Consider the following 17,105-nt stretch of genomic DNA (forward strand, 5'->3'; position numbering starts at 1 on the left):
TCACTAAATTGTATATAAGAAACTATTTTTAATTATGTGTGAGACATTAAACTGTTAAATATATAAGTTTACCCACTTTCTATGCCATATATTATACCAAATATAATATAAATGCTATAACTTTCAGTGTCTCACCGTCATTGTATAATAAATTACAATTTGTACATAAATATAAATACATAAACTATAATGTAGGAGTCGAGCAGACTTCGGGTTGGGTCAGCTCGCACCGGGGAAGTACCACACGCCTACCGAAGACCGGTGTGAAATAGTAGCATGCTGATGTGATTCATACGGTAAGTGGGATAGCCGGAGGCCCGTTTTCTTTTCCTCATCCTTCCCAGTCCATTTCTCTTTCCAGTCGTCAACCCTTTCCTTATCCATGAACTCTTAAAACTAGTCAGTTTATTTCCCTGACTGCTAGTTTTGTAAGAATCGTAAAGCATATGCGATACCATTTGATTTCATACTTTGCACTGGAATTATCTACGGGATAATGTTTAATCATTGCATCTCTTGCGTAATGTTTTTTAATAGTAAATATTAAAGAAAAAAGTAAAAGGTATAAAGTATTAAATTATAATGTTGCATACATAACTCCTATCAAACTATAAAATATAAATTGCGATTTAAATTTTCACGCATTGTACCTAGCACCTAGTTTAAAAATGCTAACTATAACTTTCCTAGTAATGTTGATATTGAAATATGGACTATTTTACAAAACATCTGTGTGCTTGAAAAAAAATGAAGAATTTTCTCTTTGCGGATGGAAGTGCCCTGTAACGTGTATTAACTTTCGGCTTTTGAGACTGCCTTTACAGTTTCTTTGCCCTGATAAATGGGAGTGCTATGTAGGATGTCGTTGTTCTGCGGGCTACGTGAGAGACGAATACAGCAAGGATTGCGTCACAATTCAAAATTGTCCGGGTAAGAATTATCAAAACATTTCAAATGTTATAAACTCCTATCAAAAGTCAAAGCAAGATAAGCGAATGTAGAAGTTTTTATAGGTACCATTCTTTAAAATGGGTGTAACCCATTTTATTCTGAAGGTTCATATTACGTGTACATGAAGCGGATGATATGATAATATTCAAATGTTAGATTAATTACAAAACTGCTCTTTAAATTACTAAGATTAATTTATGTTGAAACTAGAACTAGAAAAATATGTCGTTAGCAAAAAGTAAATTTTGCAATTGTTTCATATCTATTCGTACAATTTTAGGTCAACACATGTAGGTAAAAGCAGCATACTTAACTAAAATCTAAAATTGTTTTAACATAAATAACTTAAAAAAAAATAAAAGATATGATTTCCAACTTTATATCCCTGACGCGTACTTAAAAAATTGCAACGGTTGAAATGTTACCTGAACACGATAAATTTGATTATTTTATATGAGGTTTTTTTCGATATTATAGATATATTATACAAATGTTGATATAAAACAATAATATAGCCATCAATTGGGGGTTTCTATCCTATGTTAGCGCTATATTGTTGGAAACAGAAATTGAAGTTCTTTCGTTTTGTTTATTTTAATTAGAATAACTTAGCTATGTGCTAAATACAAAAATATTGTAATTTGTAGTAAAAACTGTTATTCTATGTGCTTGTTATCTCATCTATAGAACAATGATTTACATGTGTTTAACGCGTAAAAATACATAAAAACATATTAACAAGAGTCTAGTCCAGAGGAACTTTATCATTAGTAGGTATTATAATTTCTGTGACAGGATCAAAGTAAGATAAAGAAATAATAAGTAATTTGAATAATTGAGAGCCATATCCTAAGGCCAATATCCTATTCCTTACCCTTCCCAGTCCTTTCCTTCATTCCTCTCGCCAATCCTGTCTTAATCCCTTTCCAAAAAGTCGGTAATCCATTTGTAGAGGCGTAAGGTCTGCAATGCCTTATGCCTCTCTAAATGTTCATGGGTGTTGGTAGCGCTTACCATCAGGCGTCCCACCAGCTCCATTGCCGACTGTGACATAAAAAAAAATTAAGAGAATAAATTGTCATCCACTTCATTGATAACAAGTTAATTTCATTTTATGAATAAGGTTGCATAAACAATATCCGATCGAAATTATGATTGTAATGTGACCTACAAGTAATGCAATCTAAGTACCTACGTTTGGTCAAAAGTTGTTTATGTAAACATGTATAAATATTACATTGGTACCATTTAAAAATACATTAGTATTATATTACACCCTACGATGAAGGTTGTGTCGATTTTCGTTTTTGTCTTCGCCACTTCAGTGGCGGGGGCTCCTACTATAATAACTTCAATACCAAAACATTTGCAAGAAGAGAATAGACAAATACTTCGCGATAAAAGGTCTAAATATGGACTTGGTTACTACTCTTACGGAGCAGCATCATCACCGATTGCAGCGTACTCCCCGTACCAAATGAATATCCCTGTCCAGAATTACTTGAATCCTTACGCCTATGGCTATCAAACGTTGTATCCCGGTTGCGGGCGTGGATATTACAGAAGCCAAGCCTATCATAACGACCAGGAGATGATGAGTTTCTCGGACAAGGAGCATGAGCATCAACCAGCATCAAGGAACGTTATGGATACTGCAGAAACAACCTCGATTAACCAAATAACTCCATTAAGTCCTTCAAGTATGCCCAGTATTGGTCAGTTGATGACTCCCACAAATGGACCAGCCTACGGAATGTTCTCCAATGTTCAAAATGTCGGGTGCAATGTGCCGCTGCTCTTCAGCTGTTCACCCTCTATAGTGCCGTTAAGGATGAGGTCATCTCCGCAAATGGGTTATGGTTATGGGCCGTATGGATACCGAGGTGTTGAGGATATGTCTTATGAACCCCATGGAAGTTTTCACGAGGAACTCGCTGCTCATGACAGTGTGGGTGCGGGTGTGAGTGCGGTTGAGGCAAACCATGAGGGCGGACATCAGTGAAAATTTTAATATAAGTTAGAAGTACACTACGATAAATATATTTTGTAGAAGAATAAATTCGTTTTAAGTAAAAACTGAACTTTTATTTTACAAATCTTTATCTATACTTAAAAGTATGAAGTTGAAGAGTTTGTTTGTTAGAACACACTTATCATAGGAACTACTGAGCCTATTTTAATTCTTTCAACGTTGGATATATATTGAAATTCTCTAATGTATTATTCATGTCCTTTAATGATTTCAGTAAATGAATCGGTATTACAACAAAAGAAACTTTGGAAATATGGTTATAGTTGTAAACATTCTATAGAAGCTCCATAGCATTGCATTAGGTATTTCATTTCAGGACTTTTTGACTATTTTGTAAGCTCCTTATAACTGTCTTGGTGGAAATAGAACTTGAATAAGTATTTCCAAAACTAGCTGCGCTCCGCGGTTTCACCCGCGTAAGTCGGTACCCCGTGGGAATATTGGGATAAAAAGTTGCCTGTGTGTTATTCCAGTTGTCCAGCTATCTACGTATCAAATTTCATTGCAATCGGTTCAGTAGTTTTGCGTGAAAGAGTAACAAACATGCTAATCAAACGGTGAAAGAATTTTTGTAATCGGACCAGTACTTCTTTAGAGTAGCGTGTTCAAACAAACTTCCCAGCTTTATATCATTAGTACAAAAGAAAAACAAAATACCATATCTAGGAGTCATATAGTCATACTAACATTAAAAAAAAATTTTAATGTTTGTTTAACCTATTTTCTCATAGTTATCTATTAAAATGGATAACAAAACTTTAAAGAGGACAATTTACAATCAGCAAAATAAAGAGGTCACGATGTTTTTACGTTTTGTGTGAGTCACATTGTCAATACCAATCAATTCTTGGTATATTAAGAGCTCTTACCAATATTATCTACTAAGAAACGTTCTGAGAAAATTGCATCATAGATATTATCATATTGAAGACAGAATGCGAAATATTCCTATTTGTATTTTGTTATCTTTCAAGAACGATGAAACCAAGCCAAGGCATTTGAAATAATAAATGTGTTTAAACGAAACAAAGTCATATTATTTAAGCAGCTTGACCTTAAACGATTTTTGATTGAATTATGCTGGATCTGTTAAAATCAGTAATTGTTAAGAAAATAAGCATATAGTAAGAAATAGTTATACGAAAAAGTGTAGTTATGTCAAACTCAAACATTAATTTATTCAATTAGACTTCTTTAAGAAGCACTTTTGAATTGTCACAACACATTTTTAAAAGTTTATTATCGGAAAGCAGTTGCTACATAAAAGAGCCGGCAAGAAACTCTGTATTAATACATAGGTAATATGTATGTATGACCGCCTCCTTGGTATAGTGGTTAACGCGTGAGCGTAGAACCGAGGGGTCGAGGAAAAAAAAAGTCTCGGTCTGGCAGGACACAGAAGGCTGATCACCTACTTGTCCATAAAAAAAAAATCGATCAGTGAAACAGATGTATATCATCTGCCCCATACCCCAGTAGGGGACACGGGACTTCACTTTTCACAATATGTATGTATAATAATGGTTTCAAAGAGCTGTCCTGTGGTTCTTAAGCCTTCCAAATATTCATTAACGCTCTCTGAACTAACACATTTTTAATAAAGGTTTCAAATTTAGCATTACTAAACTCTTGAAACTAGAGTTTTAAATTGTAAATCTACTCAGTACGTATTGTGGTATGTATATATATGTATACTAGTACATATATACTCATATATCACATACCTATATGCCCCGTGAAAGAATTTTTGAAATCGGTCCAGCAGTTCATGAGGTGAGCGCGCTCAAACAAACAAACTCTTCAGCTCTATATCATTGGTTAGAATATTCACAGTATATATAGTATACATAAAATATGCAGCCTATTGATAATATAAAATTCATCGCTAAGTATAGCGACTGCCATTTTAGTATTATTGAACTAAAAATGTTTTTCTAACGTGGTTGACAGTCGTTTTTTTTATATGAAAGATTCTAGTTTCTCTTATCTTATATCTTCGATATAATCTAAAAACACAATCAAAAATTGTGCATATAAACAAGAAAGAAATTACGTTTCAGAAAGATCATAGCGGCTTAAATTATCAGAAAATAAATCGTTTAAATTCCTGAAAAGTAATGCTATCTCATAAAAACAAATACTAATAAATACACCCTAAAATAAACGTACGTACGTTTACGTAGTAGTTACTCTAAAATAGCTTACTGACGTCCATTTTCAATGTGTTTGGGTAATCGCTCTAAAATCGTTTAATAGAAGAAAATATGTTTTATTAATTAATATAACATATTATATTTTTAATTAAGTACATCATAATATTATCATACAAAACTGTTATTATAACATTACAAGATGATTGTTAGTTGTAAAGATGTGATCTTCAACCAATACCTGTCTAATTTTTAGTTTTTTTTTTTAATTTTACTGTTTTCATTGTCTTATTCACAAGAATAAAATAATCACCATATTTTGGATCGCTACAAGTGCTCATTGTATTTTAGAAATACAAAGTGGTGCCTGGTGACCCACACCACAGATATACTAATATACCCCAGTTCACACAGTTCACCACAGAACTTAATATTATATCCCAGTTCTATTGAACACATTTCGGGAACCAGCTCTCATAAGGTAGCCTAATTTATTATGTTTTCTAACTATCTATACAAGCTGTTAAAGACTTGTGAGAAAGATAGATATGTGTTTTCTGTTTTAATCTAGAACATTAAACCATGTATTACATTCATATAGTCAACTATTAACAAATGTGTAGTTTTAGTATAATTTTGATAAAAAAGTCTGGTATATATATTAATAACATAATATTAAATCACAAGTTGATGAAGGTGTATGTCGTGGTATTTTGATGACTCTGCAATACGTGTGCCCTCTTTACAAATGTTCATCATTGATATTGACGTGATTGTATGCAAAATATTCGATTACAATTTATGCATAATTTACATAAATTTTAAAAGTATCCTTTTCTGATTAAAGAACATTATTGAACGTTTATTGATTAAATATAAGTGTATGGATTTTAATATGACTCATAGGTACGAACAGGTTGTGATTTGTTGAAAAAATAACCCTGTTTTTTGACCCTTATGTTTAGGAGAAAAATATTAAATATATAGACAAAGAGATTAAAGTAAAATCTCCAACAAGAAACAATGGAAAGTTACAGCACATTATATGCTAAATATAAAAGAAGGAATATAAGAATATGAAAGAATAGTCTAAAATATACCCTAAACCTCAATCACCCCCTGGGTACGCTTTTAATAACTTAATAAAATATTATGATAAGTAGTTTTGATGTCATAAGATAGTAGACAAGGTAGATAAATGCATATATTAGTTGTAAACATATTAATATGAACTACATATTTAGATCGTATATTAACACATTATCATTTTACATAATAGGATTAAATAATATTAATGTAAATGGATTAGGTCTTTAATATAAAATCATAGACAAAATAAGTATGACATTCAGACTTTGAAATTGCACGACACCTAATACTATATTGTGTAAACCCGCACTTGGCTTGTTGCTACCATATAACAAAAACAATAAAACATAATCTATTTTTCAAGGAAGTTTTCATTTGTTTAAATTTCTACGAAATTTAAATAGTACTAATCATATGTATCAATTAACGAGAACAACATAATAGGTATTTGTTTTAATGTTAAATAAAATTGCACGACGATAAAGCACGACCCTATTTTTATAGCTTTAAAACTATACGCCATATTAAAATAATGAGTACCAATATAATCATCATAAAATTTATAATCAAAAGCCATCGATTCTATTCTATTTAACACTGCATCCTATAAACACATTTATCTCTCTTTCAACAATTGAGTAGTCCTATGTATATCGCCTTATACTTATATTAATTGTTACAGTATGACCTGTTTTTAGTGCAGTACTTTTGCCTCTTGGGCAGTATTTGGTTGCTGTCTATATGACAAGTCATGTATAGTCTACGGGTTTGTTCCATCTTGTTATTACCGGAATATTGTGGTCAAGAGAATACGTAGGTACTAAATAAAATGCGATACATAGAAGTTGTCCACCGCTGAATGCATTTATTATAATAATGTTATATGTACATAGAAATTAAGACGTCCTTTTTATTCCTTAATACGTAATATAAATAGGGATAACAAAATTAAAATCTTATAGACGACTAAAAGATACGTACTGTAAAGGCATGTATACATGCAATTAAACTAAACTGAAATTTGAATATTTTACGTATAATAATAAATATAAATTATATATATTAACTTGTAAGCATAAAATATTCAAAACCTAACTGAAATCAATAAAACATATAATTTAATAAATAGAAAAATCTAAGAAAATAAAATCTAATCATTATCTAACACACTATATATGTAAAATGGTTTAATACGTTTTATGTATTTTTTTTTATTACTTATTCATTTATGCATCGGTAAATGTGAAGTTTTATGATATTCATTATTTACTTTTTTTCTTTTAATTAAAATAAATGTGTACATAGCTTAATGTTTAATAATGTTTACCAAAGCGAAATGGTTCACGTTGTCTCATGTGTGTTAGGCACGTTTCGATGTTTCGTACTTCATCAATCGATTTCATACTTGTGAATTTTAATATAAATGCTATACCGTATCTCGAACAGTCAGTTCAACGCCAGAGAATGAAGACATTAATATTACTTACTGCTCTGGCAGCCATAGCCTCTGCAGGACCAGCATTTTTGGGAAAAGATGGCACTGATCAAGAATCCAGGCTTAATGGTGTATTAAAAACCATTAAAAGGGATCGGAAATCGGCAATTCCAGAATCATCATCTGATTTATCTTCCGATCTACAAACGCACAGTGAAGCTTTACCAGAGGACATTGCTAAAGCATCCCATTCGGGATTCAGGAAACCAATCATCGTGAAAAAGAAATTCGGTTATCACATATACCGGGATTCTGACGAGGAACTTGCTCAATCTGAACCACGTCAAAATTGCAGAAGACAATTCAGATTCAAGCTATGCGATGACGATGACGAGACTTCGAATAGTATGAGAAGCTTACACACAGAAGATATTGATGACACCGACGTTGAACAGAGTTTGAAAATGGCTAAAGAAGCTGTAGAAAGTTTGCAAAGGGATCTACAAAAAATAGAACGTAACGCAAAATTGACACAAAAACACCATAACGATGAGCAGCTGGAGACTGAATTAAACAAGAAAGCAGAAGAACCAAAGCATGAAGAACGTTTAAGTGAAAATGTTTCCAATCAAGATCCTGTCCTTTGGAATATCGCTTCAAAATCGGAAGAAACAAGAATGGCTGAATGGAAAGAGGCCATAGAAAATATTCAGAAAAACGTAGAAATTGCAAAAAATATAGAAGATACGCTGAGAAGTTCCGACCACAGTCACAGTCATTTGTTATCAGGTGAAGTATTGGATACATCTAAGGCTAGAAAATTGGAATCAGAAGAATCAATTTTATCTACTGAAGACAAGAAAATAGAAAATCATGATGGAAAAGAAGCAAAAATTCCAGAAGACAATATGGAAACTTATGCGACCGAAAATAAAGATGTAAAAGTTGGTTTAACCAGTGACAATCTTAAGGTTGACAAAGAGGGAACTGATTTAATGCATCACATTAACAGTAAAATGAGTTTAAATGAAGAAAGAAAAATTCAGGATGGATATGATCTTAAACAAGAGAAGCACGCTGATGATGATTTAGAATCTACTAAAAATATAGAAGAAAAATCGGTTACCGAGGATAATTTAGCTAAGGAGATTATTTCCTCACCTAAAGCAGCAGATGATTCTGTAGATGTCCGTCATGCTAGCATAGAGCTCCCTAACGCAGAAAATCTAGATATGAGCAAAAATATTAAATTTGACAACAACAAAGGAAAAAAATTAGAAAGTGCTGAGGAACGATCACATCTTGAATCAAATAAGGGAACGCTGGAGGTATCTGATGAAGCTGAAAAAAAAATTAAAGCCACAGAAGTTATTGATAAGACTGGGCTAGAAACAGAAGAAAAGTTAAAAAATATGAATGTTAATAACTTAGAAATTAAAGACACAGATACATCAGAAAGCAGAATTATGGTAAAAAATGCAGATTCATTTATTAAGAAAGAAGCCACCATTTCAGATTTACCTGAAAAAAAGTTGTCAGAAAAACTAGAACAGTGGGAAATACAAAAATCAGTAAATACAGACGAAGAAAAGCAAACTACTATGGATTTAAGGAAGGATCAGTTACTTGTTGAAAATCCTGAATTACGTTCTACCCCTGAAATGAATGAAGACAAAAACGTAGTTGAGAAGCAAACAGGCAAGATAGCTGATGTTCTTTTAAAAGATCACACTGAAATGAGAGAAGCTCCAGAAGATGAAGAAAAGCAATTATTAACAGAAAAATCAATGGAACATGATTTAATGACATCACGTGAGGGAGAAGAAAAGGACGCTAAAATTACTCCCAGCGATTTAAGTCAAGCACGAAGTGTGGAGAGTGAGCAGACGGAAAAATTATTTGATCGTAAAATTCACGAAGACAATATAGGTAAATCTGCAGGTTTTATTGACTCTACAGATAAAGTGGAAGCTCCGCATTCTCCCAACACACACAAAGTTGTTGATATGATTCATGAAAAGCAACACTTTAACGACGATCTGAAATTTAGAAAAGTACCAGAGACATTCGAAAACCAAAAGCTAGGAAAAAATAATAGAGATATGTTACATGAAGGAGATAAATTGCGATTTGTGAGTCAATCTATTGATTCACATGGACATTTACCAATGGATAGTATTATTGATTTGAACAGACCTTCTACCAAAATGTCAGAAAAGGATTATTATACCAATTTAAATTCACATAATTCTGCACAACTAACTCAGGACAGCATTATCGATTTGCACACGTCCGCTCATATAAAGGACGGTATGTCAAAGTGGAATCAACATGACTATAACACGCAGGAACCTTATATGATGCGTGGCTGGCCTCTACGCGATAGATTCAGGAGTGACTCTCAAGTAGACCCAAACGCTGCTCTTGGTCATATTCACCACCATCATCATCCTGGCAAAATACATTTCGAAGACGATCCTCATCATTTTCTACCAATGGGGAGATTTGTCCCACAAGGAAATAATCATGAATTAATGATTAACGAAGATATTCAGGAAAGTGGTAGAGAATCCGAGTGGGATGCTACAATGCAACCGAGTTCGTATATGCATATGCGAGACGCTTTAGATAAAAACGCTACGCCATTTGGGTACCGTCATGCTGGTTTTGGCCCTAGCATGCCATTAGTGGGTCCTTCACCGGGTGGATCTGGTACAGTTGGCCTATTTCCCAACAGCAACGGAGGATGTGGAATTCCTCTACTATTGAGTTGTTCCCCATCAGTGGTATCAGGAAGCTTGGCGAAGTCTCATTCAGTTGGCTACAATAGTCCTGTATATAGATCAGGTGATGACTTGAGATTCTATACTAAAAGGGATGCAAATAGAGACATTGAGACACCAGCTGGAAATGTCAAAACCTTCTCACTAACCTCACCTTGAACGATAAGTAAATAAAACATGTTGGTCCAAAGAAAGCACGTCATGGCATTGAACTCATAATGAACAATTAGTGTATTCTTTAATTGTATTTAGATTAAGTAATTTAAATGGAAATACATCACAAAGAGATAATAAAGCATTTTGAAATATTTTTTGTACTTGTTATTTATTTTCATGTTTTATCTCAGTTCCATTGTTTTCTATTGAGTATCAAAAGTCACAAGTATATTTTTAATTGTTACAGGATCAAAAAATGTAAATATATAGTTAGTATGTAAGTTATAGTAATTTTAGTGATTTTAAGGTGAAGATTATTAGGAAAGGTCCAAAGCTTTAAACAACACACCAATTCACAGATTTCGAATATCATGTAATGTATTGCAAAGCAGTGGTGGCTCAGTGGTGAGAACCGCGGTCTTCAAAATCGATAAGTCGGGGATCGAGACCAGGCAAGCGTGCAGGAAATAAATTGATTTTTCAATTTATCTGCACATGTAGATAACATCACCACTGTTTTAAACGATAAAGGAAAACATCGTGAGGAAACCGGCCTGTCCAAGAATCAAAAGTTCGACGACATGTGACATATGCCAACCCGCACTTGGCCAGCGTGGTGGATTATGGCTTAAACCGTCATAGGAGGCCTGTCTCCCAGCAGTGGGAACATGTATGGGGTGTTTACCCTGTGCATTTTTTCCGCACACAATATATAGCGATTAAATATAAATAATAACAATTAATAAACAAATACATAAATAAATAAATATCCCGACAACTAATACATATAAATGACATTTCATTTACATTCAAGTCGTTTTTTTTTGTAGGTGTATTTTGTATGCCCACGTCACAGAACATGAGTTTAATCTGGGCATTTATGCTAATAATAATTTTTTAATGTACCGTGTTAACTAGATTTATAACTTTATATATGAACGAGAACTTTGTATGCTTAATCTTAATAACAAATAATAAATTTGTTTTATTAGAAAATAGCGTAAGTAATTAAAAGATTAATGCCAAGTAAGATACTAAATAATCTCAAGAGCCAGTGGCTTCTCCCACACTATATGTTTATATATACTACGAGTATATATATATATATAAATACATAGATTTATATGGAAATTAGTTTTGCTAGACGTATGCATGTGCAATCATCTATATCGTATGATAGATATTATTTGAAACATTTTAACAACAAAATGAATACATATTTAAAAATTAAATATGTATTCATTTCGTTATTTATGCAATTATCTGTTGACAAATGAATACTAGTAACGGACACTAGTAACTTTTGCGATGATAATTGCTTGCTGTGAAAATTTACATTAGGTACCTAAAGTGTGTCTACTCGTATATTTTTAATAGAACTGTGCGACACGACATACATGATGTTTCTCGTAATCAATATTGTTTTTTTAATGAGTATTTGTAATATATTTGCATTCGGTGTAGAAAATCAGTTTCAAAGTCTAAGAACTTTAGATACACAAGATAAGAGTGGACATGAAATTAGTGGAATCCAGAAGAAACCAGTTCCGTGCAACAACTACATTTTAGAACCTCAAGCAGTTAAGTATTATTTTGAAACAAATGATCCGATACCACTTTCCTTAATAAGACAAGGGTCGGCTAACACCGACGAAATTTCCCGACAAAATTTCCAGGCTTTGAATGATGAAATGAACATATCACCTAAAGGATATTATGAAGATAATTATTTAAATAATAATCTGAACAGTCGCGATGGATATTATATAATTCATCCCGACACATTTCAGCCAATTTCGCAATCGAATTCAATACAATATGAACAAATTATACCACAAGAACATGCAAACTTGAATGCAGATGGAAATAGTCAGCGATATACGAGAACTATACCCGATAAATCGAAAGAGGATATTTGGGAGCGACTTCTTCATGACAGCATGTTAAATAATATTTTACCAACGATGCCTATTCCATATGTTCGCAAATCAGCGCCCTACTTGGAAGACGTATATGGACCTTATGGGCCAACGTATGGTGCACTGTCTAATAGGAATGGATGTGGATTGCCAATATATTTTAGCTGTACACCAAGAATAACTTACGATAGCAGTATTTTAGATCGGTCGTGGATGTATCCAAGTTACATTAAAGAATCGGAAGCCCAGGACAGTCCCAAGAAGAACATGAATAGCAAACTGACTCAATAGGATTGGCGATAATTGTTTCAGTAAACTGTTGCCCTAAATGTAAAAATTCAATACGTTTCAATAAAGTTATTTGTCACTACTTTTGTGTTTTATTTATTTAATTTATAACACTTTCATACGTAATTTAAACTTATTATTTTTTACAGTAGTATTTTCTTTTAGTAATTAGTAATTAGTAGTATTTTCAGTAGTATTTTTTATAAAGCATTTCAATGCTATAAAACTAAAAATTAAAAGTATTTTCTTGTGTTTGATTTTACGCGAGTATTTATTACAGCGAGTGTGGTCACGGGGAGGTTGTAAAATGTTCGAAACGTCGGGTTAATAATATCTTATACCTTTAAACGAGCAATTCTTGTATATATATATATAATTGGAATCTCGGAATCGGCTCCAACGATTTTCATGAAATTTAGTATATAGGGGGTTTCAGGGGCGATAAATCGATCTAGCTAGGAATTTTTTTTAGAAAATGTCATATTCGTATTTTATTCGTATTTTTTTTCCTGACATCTATTGGTGAATAATAAAACTATTTTGCTTCGTAGATAGCTGGACAACTGAAATAACACATAGGCACTTTTTATACCGATATTCCTACGGGATGCGGACTTACGCGGTTTCAACCGCGGGTCACAGCTAGTAATAAATAAATCGCGTTTAAAATCCATTCAATAGTCTTTTGTTTCTAAATTATTAGAGAATGTAAATCGTAAGAGATCTTTACAGTAAATTTATATAAAAACACATTATTACTGTTAAATTACACTTTAAAATATATGTATAACGTTTACACAAATTTAATTCCGATGACGTCACTTTTCGTTTTAAACACCCAGCAGAAAATATTTGAAAAATACATGACTGATGTAATATGATTAGATAAGTTTTTTCTTGTATTTGCATTTTATTACGTCAATATTCGTATCCTTTAGGGTAAATAGGACAAACATTATAATGGATGTCTGTTTGGATGTCTATCAATGACATAACTAATATGGGAAAAAATTAAGTAATTTTTATTGATATTTTTTTAAAGTAAAATAAAGGGAAGTAGTACAAAGACAAGGGCAAAGACAAGTAGAAGGTATTATATATATGAATACTTATTGAAAAATTCCAATAAAAAATTGAAGTTGTGAATTATTTAATGTAATTCGCACGCGCAGTTGAAGCTTTTTGCTGATTTTAAGTGTTGTAATCATGTAATGAATTTATATAGATTCCAGTTATCGTAATCAATTTAGTTCGAATACGAGTAATACGAGTAGAATGATGTTGAAATTTTTTTATTAATTTAACAAATCAAACTCGAAACTAAATTTTTCAATACTATTTTCCTCATTCGCTTACTTCAAAATTTTTTAATACGAATTGCATAATTTTTTATTATGGAAATTTCTCGATCTTTCCAGAAGGAAGTAGATGAATAAAGAAAGGTATAGTAGCAATGTATTTTAATGAATGACAAGTTATGTTGCCACGTAAGTCTTCAGACCTGTTGACCTGCACGCTTTAACAGACATCCATAATCTTTTTCAGTATAGCGACATGGTCACAATTAATTAGTGTGTTTGACGGCACATTATTCATATCAATTTATACCCTACTAATCCAATCCTATCCCATCCTACTAATATTATAAATGCAAAAGTTTATGAAGATGGATGTAAGTGTATGTTTATGTTTGTTACTTTTTCACGCAAAAACTTGTGAATTGAATAGCAATAAAATTTGGTACGTAGATAACTGAACAACTAGAATAACACATAGGCAAGTAACTACTGACTTACGCGGGTGAAACCGCGGGCGCAGCTAGTTTATTACATTTTGTTCTCTAAACTGGCGGAAAGTTGACGGAAAAATCTTACTAATATGAAATAGATAACATAACATGAGCTTCACCATAACTTTATTGACTAATACTCTTGCTATATTTTTAAAAAGAAAATGTTAATTATTTCAGATTATACCGAATGTCCTCCCGGTGAAGTAATGGGAACAAACCTTCAATGCGTTATACGACGAAGAACTACTACAACCGAAACATTATGGCACTATTATGACATACCCACATAAATATAAAAAAAACTGTTATTAAAATACCATAAAAAAATAATGGCATTTCCTAGTATCCATGTGAAACTAAATTGTCTATTTTATTACTTATGGTATTAAAAACCACGCCACAGCATTAGCGAGGTGAGCACATGTTTTGATTTTTCTTTAAATGATTAGAAAATTCAAATTTTTTCTGAAGAGTATTTCGGAAATCCCCGAGCTTTCTCTTAGTTATTATAAAAGTTATTTTATTATATACATTCAACACAACTCACAAGGCGAATAAAAAATCTTCGTTAAACCTTTGTATCTTAACAACATGATGTTCTTTGAACAACATATTTACTGCAAACGGGAAGGATGAATTCAATGAAATTACGCATTCACGTTACTGGAAAAACAAGCAGACGGCTTGTCGCAGCTGCTCTTCTACGTCAGTTTTATGACGCAAGAATTCTTTGGGTAAACAGATAACAAGATTTTATCATTTAAAAGGGTGGCAAAATAAAATCCGTCAACCATTTTGCAACGTTCACTGGCGAGACTCTGAATTAATTGTTTTTATATATTCGCTTGTAAAATATTGTTAAATACATTTATTATAAAAAACATACGATATCGAATTTAAAATGAAACTGTTTGTGTGTTTTGTAGTTGTTTTTGTATTTTTCGCAAGTGTTTACGGGAGAAATATTCATCCTGGTTATAAAACTACCTGGGAGGACATAGAAAATGGAGACGTTATACCTATGGTGAGTACAACATAAAACAACATAAAAATATATAAATAAAGATAATTTTTATTATTTATTATTATTACTAAATAGTATAAGCAGTATTATATTATCTGTGGTATATGTATGTATATACCTATTCTTAGCTCTTTAAAACTACACAACGAAACTTGATGGGATTTTAATAGATAGAGTGATAAAAGAGGAAGGTTTATATATATTACATTACTCAAAACTTTAAGTGTTAAGCCGCGGGCAAAAGCTACTAATGTATATTAGCCATCTTCAAAAATCAGTCGAAATCAATTCTTCAATCAGCATCTTGTTGTTCAAAAGTAAACAAGGGAAAATTACAAATGTTGTTGATTGTTATTGCAATGCAAAAAGATAATATCCGATAACGGTCTGTGTAGTCTATTGTACATATGATTATGATAACGAGGAACGACCTCGATAACTGTTTTAAAAAAATAACAAAACATTGGATTAGGCATCTATGGTTCCACAGTTAACACGCTGTTATAGTAAACTCCACGTATCACTATCCATGAATAAATATCTCTCGAAAAGATCGCTAGTGATAAGACCGCCATCTGTATGTTTTTCGTTCATAAAAAAAATATATATTTATGGTCACCAAAAAGGATGCATACTATTATTGTATTGTATTGGTTAAAATTAGTTTATACAGTGAAAATTCAATGTTATGTGCTCTATATTTCTGTGTGTGCAATAAAGTATTAAATAAATAAATCCATTTGCTTTCAGAACGTACTCTTCAACGTGAAATTAAACCGATTTGTTCCTGTGAACAATCCTCTATTTTTCAAATTCTCCGAGCCGTGTGAAAACGGATACAAGAGAGATGCGACGGGTATTTGCCGGGATGTGTGGGATTGAAAATAATGACTTTGTTAAAAAACATGACAAATGATGGTCGAATTATATCGCATTGTCTTTAGCAAGCATTCGTAAAAAAAGTAATGATATATAGCATGGAATTTTGTAATACCAACTGAAGAGAAACTAATTATTACTGTAGATAGAATATTTACTCAAAGAAAAAAAGATTTTTGTTTTTGAAAATAAAGGAAATTCAATAACATAAGTAGCCATATGGATATTTTTTGAGATGCGCCGTAATTGCGTGTATAAGCTAGGTTATTTTGGAATTAATTATAATAATATACTTTTAAATTTATTTCCCTTCAGGTGGCATTATAAAATTCTACGCTGTATGCTGAAAACAATGTATTATATAATTATTTCGGCAATAAGGAAACTAAAGCTTTAATTACCTACAGATTTTGGTGTCTGTATTTTTGTATAAGAGTTAAAGGTTAATGAGTTTATGTTATTAAAATAGGTATTTATAGTATACGCAAATTATTTGTATTTGTATTCTATTATCTTATTAATAAAGGTTTAATTAGAAAAAATGACTTATCTTTATTTTTATATGCCAAGTCAAACAAGTATAATAAACAAGTTTTCCGCCCGCGGC

The 17,105-nt window shown here is 32.0% G+C and overlaps 1 protein-coding gene across 1 annotated transcript; it reads left to right on the top strand.

The window, feature by feature from the left end:
• Window positions 1-2,233: 2,233 nt before the first annotated feature.
• Window positions 2,234-2,953, top strand: LOC119834846. The gene has a single exon (XM_038359362.1). The coding sequence runs from the start codon at window positions 2,234-2,236 to the stop codon at window positions 2,951-2,953; it is 720 nt and encodes a 239-aa protein (XP_038215290.1).
• The last annotated feature ends 14,152 nt before the right edge of the window (window positions 2,954-17,105 follow it).

The sequence above is a fragment of the Zerene cesonia genome, chromosome 20 (genome assembly GCF_012273895.1).
Source record: "Zerene cesonia ecotype Mississippi chromosome 20, Zerene_cesonia_1.1, whole genome shotgun sequence".
Lineage (NCBI taxonomy): Eukaryota > Metazoa > Arthropoda > Insecta > Lepidoptera > Pieridae > Zerene > Zerene cesonia.

Bases quoted from the DNA above. Each gene is read 5' to 3' on its own strand.
- LOC119834846 (XM_038359362.1), top strand. From the start codon at position 2,234: ATGAAGGTTGTGTCGATTTTCGTTTTTGTCTTCGCCACTTCAGTGGCG.